The sequence below is a fragment of the Pleuronectes platessa genome, chromosome 1 (assembly GCF_947347685.1).
Source record: "Pleuronectes platessa chromosome 1, fPlePla1.1, whole genome shotgun sequence".
Taxonomy (NCBI): Eukaryota; Metazoa; Chordata; class Actinopteri; order Pleuronectiformes; family Pleuronectidae; genus Pleuronectes; species Pleuronectes platessa.
This window is the reverse complement of record NC_070626.1, coordinates 14,075,295-14,090,144: the sequence shown is the minus strand read 5'-3', so window position 1 is coordinate 14,090,144 and position 14,850 is coordinate 14,075,295. Positions and strand designations below refer to the sequence as shown.

The 14,850-nt window shown below is 40.7% G+C and overlaps 1 protein-coding gene across 2 annotated transcripts in view; it reads left to right on the top strand.

Annotated features, from left to right (window-relative positions):
- LOC128443549 (MAM domain-containing glycosylphosphatidylinositol anchor protein 1) overlaps window positions 1–14,850 on the top strand; it is a 179,072-nt gene that overhangs the window by 145,258 nt on the left and 18,964 nt on the right. For both annotated transcript variants that reach the window (XM_053425987.1, XM_053425986.1), the window contains exons 12-16: window positions 5,191–5,371; window positions 5,484–5,507; window positions 7,201–7,353; window positions 7,489–7,650; window positions 12,773–12,903. In XM_053425987.1, coding sequence (XP_053281962.1) covers window positions 5,191–5,371; window positions 5,484–5,507; window positions 7,201–7,353; window positions 7,489–7,650; window positions 12,773–12,903 — 651 coding nt within the window. The remainder of the gene's footprint in view (window positions 1–5,190; window positions 5,372–5,483; window positions 5,508–7,200; window positions 7,354–7,488; window positions 7,651–12,772; window positions 12,904–14,850) is intronic.

Genomic DNA, 14,850 nt, shown 5'->3' with positions numbered 1-14,850 from the left:
GCCTATAAACGGTCACACGCACACACACACACATATTATATTCACTGACCTATAGTGAGGGAAGCAGAGAGAAGCTGAGGTAGAGAGACAGACTTTTACCTGCAGTAAAAGCAGCTGAATTCCTCTGAGTCACACCCCAACACCTCATTGATCCAATGTTTGTCTTTAGGTCCAGGACATTGTGTTTGTGTGCATGTGTGTGTGTGTGCGTGCACTTGCATTTGGTCAACCTCATTTCTTTGCTGTCATCCCACACACTTTGTAGACCAAACAAACGCGTTTGCGTGTCAGTGTGTCCACTCATGAAGAAAGCACATTCCACCTACTTCGAGAGTTCTGACTCTTCAGCATTATGAACTCGTCTCTCCCTGCGAACACACACTGTATGCATATTACATGAGCTGGGCTTTTCTCTCTTGCTACATTCTACATAATTATGCGTGTGCTATATGAGCAATGTGTAAATGTTTATATGAGTGAAGATGAGCTTAATTGGGTGTTAAAAGGGCCCAATGCATTTGACTATGTAACTGCTGCCATGTAGAATATTATGCTGTGTGATAATGCACACAGTTAGTTACGGTGGTAACTGAGCAAATCTATGCACATACAATCACTGCAGACACATTTTAATGCACAATCAATGAAAGCATGAATCAGACCCGAGTTTTTTAAAGGTTTTTTACGAGTTTATATTAAAGGTTCAGTGTGAAGAATTTAGTGTCATCTAATGGTGAAGTTTCATGTTGCAGTTGAACACCCCTCACCTCAACCTCCCCTTCCAAACATTAGAGAGAACCTGTGGTAGCTTTAGTCATCATGAAAACTCAAAACCTGTTCAGTTTGTCCAGCTACTGTAAAAAACATGGCTGCCTCCGTAGAAAGGACCCGCTCCACACTTATATATAATGTAGTTAAATACAAAGGGCCCATTCTAGGGTAAAGAAGACAATGATTCGTACAATTTAAAAGATGGCACACTTCACCTACATTTTACACACTGGATCTTTAAGAAAACAATTATTAATATCACATGACCCCTTAAATGTATCCCAATGACCCTTGGTAGGGGCCCCACCTGTATGTGATGGACAAAGTGAGCTGACTGTATATATAGCAAAACCTTATTTGTAATAACAATCTAATAATGTACTAAAATTGTCACAGGGGACAGTTTACTGCATTAAATGGTGGTTTTAAAAATCAGTTGATAAGGTATTTTGACACAAATAACTTTTGCTAATAGTCTGTACTGTTAGATTTAGACCATTATTTTAGTTGATTTGGACTTGTTTTAACGGATTCCATCTACAATATTGTACTTCTTCAACTGTTGGATAATATATGTATATATTAAATTAATATCACTATTACTTGTTACTTATGTAGATATATTTTACCTATTAAAATATGTCCATAGTGACCTGCGGGGATGTTATTTCAATCAGTTGTTTCTGAACTGTTTTTCAGACAATCCGTTATATAATTCGACACTTCTACCAGATATCTTAGAAGAATTAAGCATATATAATGTTGCAGGATTTACCTGTGAAAACTTAAACAAAACACGCTGTTGTTTGAGAAATCCAAACCTGTGACCTTTCTTTGATTTGATGGTCTCTTAAACCTAAAGGTCACTTTGCTGCCCTTTCATTAAAAAAGGCCATGTCCTGTTATACAACACCGTGCTTCTACATTCAGTTTTTTTTTTATCATCTGTTTCTGATATCCTTCCAATTATTTCAGGCAGTGTGTAAGGATGCTGCTAATGAGAAGGTGTCATGAGTGCTTTGGTAAATAAACCTAAACGTTCTAAATCTCTCCACCATAACTAAACAGTTCATTCTTATAGTTTAAGGGAAGGTGAATTAAGATTAAGATACATTTCAGGATGTTTCATGATTGGCAAGACAGGGTGAAAAGTTTGAGGGAGCGACTGAAACTGGAACAGCCAGACATGGCACTGAGGAAAAGAGATTGAACAGTCATTAGTGGAATGGTGCCTCACAGGGAAAGAAGGATTGGAGTCCAGCCATGTTGCTGAGCACTAACTTGCAGGGATTCGGGCTGTGGCGGCCGTGTGGTACTGGCACAATAAATGGAGTTACACCAAATATTGTTGGCAGCCTGGGCAGAAGTCACCAGAGCTCTGTCAATAGAAACGACCATCTCAACTGGGTAGAATTTGTAGCAGTGAGGAGACATCGAATCTGAACATCATGTGTCAGGTGAGAGGAGGAAGAGCATGTCTCAGTGTAGCGATGTCACACCCGCAGTACTGGTGCAAATATCGAGAGAAGTGTAGGGAAGCATCTTTACCTACAACACTGTGCGATTTGAGACCGATTTTGATTGAATTTCTGAGTCGTGTGACTCATTTTAGAGTCAGACCGATTTTAGGCTTTGTCGTGCATTGTTTGTCAAGCAGTGTATAGGGCGGTACAAGGATCGATCAGATAATCTAGACTGCTAGACATTCAGAAGACTTTCTGACATGTCAGAAACTTGGGTCGATTATCATGAGGCCCTGACACAATTGATGCATAATCACGAGTTGATTAGTAGAAGAAAGTGTAGCTTATTTAAGAAAAGCTGAGAAATAAGTGTATCCTGATAACAGCGTATGATTAACAACTCAGATTATCTTCTCGCACAGTGTGAAATTAGATTTTACAGCAACATTTGTAATGGATCAGCATTTCATTTTAATATCTTTTATAGTCAGTGTAATAAATCAGTCAACAAATGAAGCCATGTCCAGTAAATCCTTTATATTGTTCTAAAGTGGTGAGGATCGGTCTACGTGTATATTATGTGCTTATTATACCTGATTTACTGGCTCTGTACCGGAGACATCTATCAAACACACATCCACATATACACACACTGCTCGTCATACAGACAGTATACATCAAGAGTTCACACACACACACACACACACACACACACACACATCTGCTGCATGCATAACCTGATAATGGCATGCTGTGGGTGTACTAAGGTGTTACGGTGAAGTGGCTGACCTAATGCATTAGATTGAGCTCACTGTCAGGTCTTTAAGTAGCTGGGATCAGAGGCAGAAACACAGCTAATGGATCCTTCTCTCCGTGGGTGGAATAACACAGCAATAGCTCTATTAAGAGCGGTGCAAAAGAGAAAAAAGACAGAGGAGACAACAATTGGACTGGATTAGCATCATAACTGTCTTTTATTTTTAACTCTAATATTACACAGCAAACTCAATTAATTTCAGAATGTTTGTGGAAATTTGTGGGCAGATCTGTTACTTTCCAAATATTGAGTAAGAGATCCAACTCAATGGAGCATTCGTTATTAGTTTATAGGAAATATTACATCATGTTTGATTAAAGGTGAAAAAAAATAAAGAGAATCTATACGCTCCTTAAATCGAAGACATTAATGAAATATAACTTGAGTGAGGACAATGACAGAGGACAATAATAAAGACGAACAATTTCAAAAGATGCAGGTGTGTGTATTTATATCCGTGTGTGTGCAATAATACCTTTGGTAAAAACTGTAAATGTGGGTAAACACTCTAAAAGAAACTATACTCCTTTCCCATCGCCAGTGGAGGAGCTTGCCTTCATTTGATATCCCGGTGAGTCATGTTCGACGTCATGAGCTTCACGGAAACTGAGGCGCTCTCTCTTCTCGCTCTCTTGCCAAATTAGTGGGTTCACCCGGGTGTCATGTTTCTTCCACTGCCGATCAGAGCCGATAAAAACCTGGGTCTACTGCAGAGTAATTTGACCCTAGAGTAAATGCCGATTCTGTTTATTCCCATTGCAGAAACAAGCCAGATTTCTGTTGGTTGGTTTTTGACCAGTGGAAAAGGGGCTAAAGGTACTTTGACAAAATTTGCTTTTATTTCTTAAAAAATAGATAATTATGTAATATGTCGGAACGAGATCATAAATGTTGGAATAGTGAATGTAAATACAAATCAAAACTGGGGGAAAAGTAGGTTATACATTGATTTATCACAAGTAGGGTGAAGAAGAGGAAAAATGTGTTGGCATTTGTATTAAGACCACTTATATATTGAGACTAATGTGGCCTCTCGCTCCTTTAAAGACGAAATAGCTGTCGTAAATTATTTCCTTGAAAAATTAGGTTTACTTTGTTTTGGATCAAATATATATATATATTTTAACTCAAGATATGTTCAACCCAATCCAGGCCCTAAGGTGTATTGGTTGGCTATATGCCCAGAACTGGCTGCATGCCCACATCTAATTTCATTAACCATAAATGGAAATGTGTGGACACTTGCACAGATATGGAAAAGTAAAACAACCTAATGACATGGTGATTAAGAGGCTGCAGGAAGATAAATGGTTATTACTCCTACAACACAAAGCAAATATCAGTGGAGCATTTACGACCTGATATAATCACGTCAGAGCAGACCGTTTTTTTTGCCTGGAAATATATGAGCAGATCTTTAACCCTGAATTTGACTTTGTTTGCTTGTTAATCTAAAATAGCTGATTGTATTCAAGTATAGGAATATGAGTTTCCCACCCTCAGTAACAACTTGGCACGTGATTTGTAAAGAAATTGAAATAACATATAATAAAAGTTGTACAGATGGAGTGAGGATGGTATGATGAGAACTGTTTATGTCTCTGTGTCAGTGACAACTAGTTTCCAGGTGGTTTGTCAGTCTGTCCGTCTCATTCTTGCGAACGAAGGCAGTTTCTTTACATTCGGTTCAAAAAAATTCAGTTGGACTCAAGAATGAACCCATTTTGATTTCGGTGGTCAAAGGTCAAGTCCGCTGTTACCTCAGAAAGACATTTTTGCAGAGTGAACTTAAGAATGCCTCTAGAGAGTTCTTTGAAATTTGCCAAAAATGTCTGATAAGATTTGGGTATTCAAAAGCAAAGGATGCTGTGGCCTCTAAAAGATATCTCAAGTCTCCCATGAGGGAATTCTACACTTGTCAATTGGACAAAAGATGAACTGAGTAGATTTCAGTGGTGTATGGTCAAAGATCTTGCTGATCTCATATGTGTCTGGAAACAATTATATTAAAACTTCACTGGTTGGTGGAGGCATAGAACTGCAGGGTGTCAATTAGAGTGTGATGTTTATTATGCAGATACACACCTTAATACTTTTCTCCCCTTGCTTATGTGCATTTCTTATCTCGTACCAATCTAGAACAAGCAGAGCCTGCTGTCGAAGCAGATAGACCTCAAGGGTAAGGAGCCGGAGAGGGGTGTGCTGATATCCCACACCATAGCAGACCTAAAAATCCCCCTGTCCTACGAGGTCCGACTGGCCCCCATCACCACCTACAGCACTGGGGACTACATCAGTCGAATCATCCAGTATTCAGAACGTAAGAGGAATTTCAAACCATTTAATCAACCATCTTATTTGACACAGTCTGTATAACTTGATGGATTGTTTATATGTGAGTGGTAATCGACATGAATTTAATTGTCTTGCAGCCTACACCTACCCGAGGCCCTCAGGTGAGACTTAACTCCCCCTGCTCCTCCACATTTCACAGCCCTCAGCGTGTTGTTGTTACCTGATTGATGTCAGGCTGGTGAAGTTGGGGAGGCATGGTGAAGTTTGATGAAAGCTAATTTAGCTTGTACGCTGCGAGCGATGTCAGCACAAGTTTGTCGAGACAAAGTTTGCCGCGACCCATTCTTAGCCTTTATTAAAACTGGTTGCTAGGGAGAAGAGTGCAGAAAGAGTGGGATGTGAGAAAGCAAGCAAATGTTGGGAGCAGGTCTATGACATTTTGAATGTCATGCAAAGAGTGGCTGTGATTGGAGCATATGAGAGGTGTTATAGAGCGTTATTGGTAAAAAGATCTGAAGATATCCTACATGGGCTAACAGCTTGAAACTCTCTGAATGAATCTGTATTAAATCTACGTGGAATCTCGCCTCGGCTGCGTGTCTCCCTGTTGTCTCTGCGTCAGGTGCATCCAGCCCTCTCGTACTAACCCCTGCCCCCCCCTCCCTGTCTCCCCCCCTCTCTCTCCATCCCTCTCTGTCTCAGTCAATTGCAACTTGTCTATTTTCTTCATTAAGAGACACAGCAGCATTTTTCTGGCAGGAGTGGCAGTTGGCTCAGCCAGGGTGAGGCAATTAAAACAACAGCAGATTGGAACAGACTGCGGGAACAACAGTGCAAATTGAAAGGAACGCATGTAGTGGAGCAGGGTGTGAATAGCAATAGATTAGCTCCCTGAAACAAAGAGGCGCACACGAGCCATCCTCAGGGGGAGCAAGAGCCATATGCATTGGCCGCGGACTCTGTGTGTGTGTGTGTGTGTGTGTGTGTGTGTGTGTGTGTGTGTGTGTGTGTGTGTGTGAGTATTTTACGGGGAAGCTTTCACTGAAGCCTGGATGGTTTTAGATCGTTATTGTTATACTGGCTTGCTTTAATTTACATTTCTCAGTGAGTCTCTGATAATAGTCGGGCCCTGCAGATGGACTAATGAAAGTGACAACTCCACAGAGAGGGGACCTAACAACATGTCTCTTGTTAAGCCAGACTGAGGTGCCTTGCAGTCATGAGACAAAACTAGAATATGTTATTAAAACATGCTTTTTGTGTGTGTGTGGGGGGGGGGGGGGAATTCGTTGTGCAGTATATTCTAAATCAGCCAGCTGAGGCAGTCCGATGGGAAAAGGCCTCTGCATCTAAATGAATTGGATGCACAACATCTACACGTTCTTCCTCCGAAAATGTAAAAACAAGTCTTTGTGTTCACTTTTTCAAGCAGTTATTTGTTTCTGTAATTATTAGTTAACTAAGGAAAAAAATATCCTATACAAACCATGAATTGCCTTGTTTTGATTGATTATTAAGCTGGCTTTTATAAATATAATCATTAGTTGTAGGACTTATCATGAATTACCTGAGCACTTTTTGATAGTGGTGTTATATGTTATGTTGTTAATCGTTATTTTTTTTAACATGAAATACTCTGCTTTCAACACTGCGTTTGTTACTTTGTTAATATCTGCCAGGCTGTCTGACCTAGTTTGAAAGGTTGGTCTGCAGTTGCAACGTCGCCATTCATTATCCAGGGAGAAGTGGAACTGTAGGTTATGTCACCTGTAGTGTCTTTGCTTGACCTGACAGTGATCACTTGTGTTTTTACTCTTATTGTTCTTTTTCTACCCACACACACACACATTCCAGACAATGTGTGTGCTTTCGAAGATGAGCGAATCTGTGGTTTCTCTCAAGACCGGAGCGACATCTTTGATTGGACGAGACAGAATCACCTGACACAGAATCCCAAGCGATCGGCCAACACTGGCCCCGAGACCGACCGCAGCGGGACCAAGGAGGGTGAGGAATCCTTTTCTCTGCACAATGTGAATAGTTAGATTGTTGTGGACGAACGGATAAATCTGAATCTGATTTCACTTCACCGTTGTGTTCTATCTGAGACTCTGGACAACAGTGTTGTTCTGTCGGTTTTAGGATACTACATGTTCATCGAGGCGTCATGGCCACGTGTGCAAGGAGACAAAGCTCGTCTGCTGTCGCCGCTTTTTAATGTGTCCTCAGTCAGGGGTCCCAAGGGCTCCGGCCGAGTACCATACTGCGTCTCCTACTACTACCACATGAAGGGCAAACACATTGGTGAGTACATGAGTACAAAAACGCTCACACGCACAAACCTCTACCACATTAAACCCTGCATGGAAACAGAATTGCACATATGGATGTACAGAAGAGAATATACTGACACGCTGTACTGCTGGGGTTTTATTATGACTGGGCTTCTGTCAAAATCTGAACTCTGTGCTTGACCCTAGCTTGTAGAGAGCTTGTCAAACACAACACAGCAGCAGTGTGTGTGTGTGTGTTAGAGAGAGAGAGAGAGAGGGGGGGGGGTTAGGGGACTGGTGGGGAGGTGGTGTAAAAAAAGTTCTGTTCATATGTTTCTGCTTGTGCCTCAGTGTGAGTGTGTGTGTGTGTGTGTGTGTGTGTGTGTGTGTGTGTGTTTGGAGGTGGTTGAAGGGGGCAGTGGGTGTGTGATTTATGGTCGTGGCAAGACACAATCAGTCATTTTGGGGAGCTGTTCGTCATAATATGGTCTGTCACACAGCTAGAATGCATACATCTTGTAGCCTACACACCTGCACACACACACCTGCATACACACACCTGCATACAAACACCTGCACACACACTCCTGTACACACACTCCTGTACACACACATACATTCAAATACGTACTTGTCCATGTGGGTGTACTTGTACTTCTATCTCTGTGGAGATCAGTTCAAAATCTAGTCCTTATTGAGTTTGGGCTGAGTGAGGACATTTTGTTCAGTCCTTTTTACCTTCAAAAGGACACACATACACACGGTGGACAGGGAAAAGTTTGCAAACGGATGAACACAAACTCACAAACTCAATAATACACACAGTGTTGAATTGTCTCTGTCTAATTTTGTACCCCCCTTAGGATGTTTTATGTTATGGAAGGCCACAGAGTGTGTGTGTGTTTGTGTGTGTGTAGTTGTTATGTAAGGATTCTATACAGTAACTGTATAATCCACAGAAAAACTTGAGATCAGAGGTTTTAAAGTTTACTAGTTTTCTTTTCTCACTTATTTACTACAGTCACATCCTCCCCACAGTAACAGCACTGACAGGAGTGAGAAATAACCGATCTGTATGAAATCCTGCCAACAAGTTAAACATCTTTCACTCATGTTACAATATTTTGTTAAACAATTTGTACACATTTGAAAACCAGACAAAGCGATGGATGTTGAACTGAGATCCACATTTAGCCTGATTGATCGCCTCATCCTCCGGCTCTTACCAACCCACCATACAAAATCTTGATAATCAAGTTTCCACATGATGAAACAATAAAAAAAAATGTATAATCTAAATCAGGGACACTGGTGTTTACTCAAAAGGTGGCAGACATTCCTTTTTCAACCTGAACAAATATTAGACAAGTTCTTTGCTGTGATTTATTTTACTCGTTGCCTCAGAGAGGTGAAAAAATGACTTTAGTCTTAAAATGAGAATGTCTTGATTGTTATTATCTTCAATCGTATTGTACTGCACATTCCTGCTCATATTATATCACAAAACTAAGCTGTTAATGATATTACAACATGAGCATCATCTTTGTGAAGTTTTTACAAAGGTCTCTTGGATGTTTCACAGCAAATCAAAGAGACAAGAAAATGCTACCTGAGCCGCACAGCGTAAGATTAGCACAATCTGTTAGCAGTTACGCCCAGCACTGCTGCAAGCCCACCCCTGATTTACACTGTGTAGTTTTCATTTTAATTGCATTACCTGGCGAAGCCCTCACTCCTGCCAGGGAGACACAGTTTGAGTCTTGATGGCGAAAAAGAGGCTAAATGATGAAAAGACAGAGTGGATCAGTTGAGAGAAAAGTTGAGACGGGACGAGTGACGGGGGCACGGGGGGCTGCAGAAAAGGAGAGAGGGTTAATGGAGGGAGTGAGGGAGGGAAAAGAGGGTGGTTTGATAAATGTAAGAGCTGAGTAAAAAGAAGAGTAAGCTAAGTATGACGATGCATAGAAGTGAGGTTAAAAAAAAGGCTGGAGCCGGGAGAAGCAGGGGAGTCCGTCACCCTGGTGATGCTCCGAGGTATTTGCAAGGATGCAAGAGATAGTGCTCTATGCTGAAGTACTGTTAAGTGTTGGAAGCATTTAGGAACTTTGACATTTGGCAATTTATAGAAATACCACGGCACTTCTCTGGCCCACATAAAATTTATGTTAGCTGTTTTGTAATCACAAGGTTATGTCGCTATAAAGCAAGTAAAAGTATATTTTCAGGGAGTTCAATAAGGAGAGAAAGCGCAAAGCCCTCTGACTACTTTGGATTTTTAGGTTTGTAATAGGCCAGCAATGCAAATAAAGAACTCTTCTTTTTGGGGTTTGCTGGCAGCAAGTACAAACAACATTTAATTAGTTTTGTTTGGCATTGGACTGGCTCAGGTCTAAAGCGTTCCACTGGCAGGCTTACTTGGACTCACTAGTTTATTTTTACTTCACAGCTTTGGAAGACAAATTAGAGTTCGAGGTTGTTGTGGATAACACTTATTAAATAAGAATCGAAATAAGGTCTATGAGCTGTGTAAGGAGAACGGTGTGTGAAAAGTTAGCCGAGTTACCGGGCCATAAAACAATATCAATTATTATAGCGACTACATATTATAGCGACTACATTTTCTTCAATTGTAATATAACAAAGCCCAGTATTCAACAATACGTTGCTTAAAAATCACTTAAACTTATAAATAATAATGCAACATTTATCATGATAAATATACAGTAGATATCGACCAATATGAACATTTTTGTCTAAATATAATGTTTGGCCATATCATCCAGCCCTATAACACACACTTCTTTATAGACGCTACTTATCTCTCTCTCTACTCTTCTGCTTTGTACCTTTAGCTTTTTAGGTTTGGATCCTCATTTTGAAGTCAACATCATGATCGGCTTGTTGTCTAGAAAGGTTTGATTAAAAAAGGATTTAGCTAAGCCTAGATTTGTCCTCCTTTCTCATGCTCCTGAAATGGTTATTTGCTCAGAATTCTGAATAACACGCTGTGGCTTGTTGGTTTTTGGTCGCAGATGCTGGATCACAGACTGTAATTGCATTACTTGTGGGCACAGAAGAGCAAAGCTTTGACTCTGAGGCAAACCTTAGTGACAGAGACACGCGAAGGACATGAACCCTATTTACAGGGAGATGACGGACAGAGGGGCGAGAGAACCAGTGTGTCAGCCTCTTGTTGTCTAAGGAGAAACAGAGGAACTCATTTGATTTCAAGTGGAGGTGCACGTATCTGTGTGTGTGCGGCTTTGAACCACTGCCGTCTTCCCCACTCGTGATTGTGCAAGTAGCCCTGATAGAGCTGTGCTTTCTCCTCCGCCTCTCTGACACTCTCACCAACACACTTTGCTTTACCTCAGTCCAATCAATAGACTGCTTAACAGAGTCCTCTTCCTCTCCTGCCAGGTGTGTGTGTGTGTTGATGATGATGGTGAAGATGCAATAGAGAGAGAGGGAAAGAGAGAGTAAATACAATGTGTTGAACAGGGGATTATTTAATGTGTTTAATATACCTATACTATAAAATCTTTAACAGAACATGATCCAAACTGTAGATGACCATTTCAGGAAAACATGGATATTCACTTTCTCGCTAAGAGTTTGAAAAGCTCCGAGCCAAACTGTATATGTCTGTTCAAAAGGAAGCCTGTAGACAGTTAGATAATACAGTCAGGTTCACTGTGCGGCCTAATGTGCTGTACAAAATATATGATTGCATAACAGTTGGACAATGTTTGTGGCTTACACCAGGGCCTATTACCTGCATCCCTAAATAATGTGCTTGCTGTGGTCATTTACAAAAACATTTCCATTTGTGAGAGTGACAGATAGAAGTACATATATTCAAATATCGGTTTCTTTTTGTCCGCGTGTGTGTCAAAACCGTGATGCATTTTTAAATCTGCCTGTCAGTCTGCTGCTTCAAGGTTTAGGAAACGACAGAGTGATAAATCTTTTTCTGCATACATACGCTACATGCAAACTCCTGTTGTCACCCATCCACACACACACACACACGTAATAAACATATAACAAAGGTACAGTGACCCCCTGCCTGCGTATTTGCTTACAAAAACTGGTGGTTGGTTAATGTTCCAATTAGGAGCTGGCTGGGAATCGTTAAGAAGACGAATGTTACTCTCACACCTTGCAGACCCGACAGAGAGAGAGAAGGAGAGGGGGAGTATTTGGATCACTTGGCTCCATTGTTGTCATTCTCTCGCCTGGTTTCCGGTGTCTGGGACACTTTTCTTTGTTTCCACAGTAGATACAGATGTTTTTTTTTTATTTATAGCATCATATGGCAGTGAGTGAATCCTGTGTTTTAAAGGAAACAAAGTATTTCACAAGTGATTTAATCACCAAATCTCCTCCGTAAACCTCTCCATTTACTCTTCACCATCGTGTCTGTGCGACTGCCTCTCCTTCCTCCTCCTTGCTGCTGTCCATTTGCTCCATAGCTATAATCATTGCAAACTAAAATCATTCACCGGACACATCACAGCTCCGCCCAGAGGCTAAACACATTTAACCTTCATCCACATTTAGTATCTGATCCTGGAACATCTCTGTGGTACACAGTACCCAGTGCATTTGTCTCTAATTAGCATACATAAACATTTGTCTGTAGAAAAGTAATTTAAAACACTGCTCTATATTTCATCCTGTCATTTAGACTTATCTGGCTTTATATTATTGTATCACTAGATAGATATTTGGTGATGTTGGAGGACTTCATGCTAGTGACAGTGGTAGCACAGTTTTGCATTTCCCCCCCACTGGGGTGAAGGTGATGATTAGAATCAATTAACTTCCTTAAATTAATAAAATGTGTCTACAATTAGTTGAACTATGATTACCTGTATCTTATTGTGATCATTAAACATTTACACATTATAGTGATCATTATCAGTTACAGTAACGACTGGACCGTGTGTGTGTGTGTGTGTGTGTGTGTGTATTCAAGCTCCTCTTTGACAGTTGCTGGAAGATATTTTGCGGGGTTACTGGGTTTAAATGTTTTCTTCTTCAACTGTGATGATAAGCTCTTTTCGCACCATAACCATATCACATTTTTTGCTAAGTGACAGTCTTTAATAAGCTGCGTGTGTGTGTGTGTGTGTGCATATTTTTCACAGGCACTCTGAATGTTCTCCTGAGAGTGAGAAGCATTGCCTCTGTGGACACTGTGATTTGGACCAAGACTGGCCATCAAGGCCCCGACTGGCAGAAAGCCTACTTTGACATCAGCCCCAGTGGACCCTTCCAGGTAAGTGTTGTGTGTGAACAATAGACAAGAGGAGAGCTTGTGTTACAAATTAGCTGGTAGCGTCATCCGCCATCTTCAATGTGCTTTAAACAAAACACAGAAAACGTTGTGCATCATGTCCTGCCTCCCTCATGCTCCACCCAGGCCCTTGTCTAGGCCAAAAGTTATATTTCCATTTGGACAATCGCTTGTGTTCTTAAAGTCTCAAAGGCTAACTCTGGACATTCTCTGGACCTGAGCAGCCTTGCATTAGTAGTAGGAAGTCAAAATGTGGCATTCAGTGAAATCTCTAGACCAAAATATACATCCCGATCATCTGCGAGAGCCAAACACATGGAGCGCTAATCCACTTGATTTTTTTAAAGATAATATTCACCACATTGTCTTTGCATTGATTTGCTTGAAGAGATGAAAAGAATCATATGCTTTTATGTTCACTTTATTCCTGTCATCTCTTTCACCTCTTAGACATTTATTCTCCTGCAGCCATTTCCTCTTTACTACATCTTTCTCCATTAGGAAGGTCTCCACTTCGGCAAAGATAGAAGAACAGGGAGCATTTTATACTCTTGTGGTTATCAGGAATCAAGGGAATTTTCCCAAGAATTGGGATTGAAATTCTGCTTTGGATGTCATGCATTTTTCATAGAGGATCCACCACAGTGGTATTTAAAGCTCCAAAGAACCAGGGGATTGCATTGTATTTAGATACAAGCTCCTAGAATCAGTGCCAACTCATATCCAGTGTTGTCAGATTAAACGTAATTGTTTTTATATTTTTCTCTTCCTTAGTGGAGGGGGAAATATCTTGGTGTCCTTTTAAAAAAAATTAAGGTTTTTAGCAACACAGAGCCTACAACTCGAACTTTATGTTAGTGTCCCTGGCAGCACCTGGGGCACTGCAACTGTGCAGCTGCCGAAGTGTCCTTGGGCAAGCTACTGAAGACCAAATTATCCCCTGAAGGCTATGCTGTGGGAGTGATTAGTGATTGAGAACCTTCTGCACGTTCATGCACTGTATGAATGAGTGTGTGAATGGGTAAATGGAAAAACTGCCTGAAAAGAGGTTTGAGTGGTCAGCAAGACTAGAAGAGATCTATATAAATACAGACCATTTACTGCAACTAATCATAGTGTCTGCCTGCTGGAATCAATATAGTTTCATATGATTATTTACAAAGCCCCACAAATGTGTGCGAAGAAATAGCACCAATGAATGCAATGACAAATAAAAGAAATATGAATTAACCCAGAGCTTCTGTATGAGTGACAGAGGTGAATTCTTCCTTTATGAAATGACGTGTGTACAGCGGTTTTGACATTTCAGCACCGTGGGGAGGTGCAGATGAATGAGGAGCCTGGGAGTGAACATTCAGGTCACTTTGTGCTGAATGTCAGCACGGAGCCGATCCACACGGTAACCGGAGGATTACTCGCCTCATCAAGAATGTGCTGATGTCAGGGCTGAGAACAAGGTTTCACACAGATTGGAAAAAGGCAGAGAGCAAACATACAGTGTATATGTACGCACTGACCTCAGAATGAAACATAAATACACAAGTAGTTAAAGATGTACTGACTTATTACACTGGATTAGTATCAACCCCAGGAATCAAGTTTTTTTCTCCACCAAGAAGGTTATGTTTTCACCCCATTCATTTGTTTGTGGGTTGGTTTGTTTATTTGTTAACATGATTGCACAAAAACGAGTGGAGGGATCACCACGGAACATATGAGGATATTCTGTGGGTCCACCGCTTTCCCAGGGAATAATTCAAGGATTTTGACAACTGACGTATTTCAGAAATTGACATTTCAAGTGAGTGCAATTTGGTGCCACTTGAGTGGATTTAAGAGGATTGTTGTGCCTTGGTGGAGATATGAGTTTGACAATAATTGGGTACTTGTCAGATAATCTACACTAAATACTTTTTTCCAAAACATTCA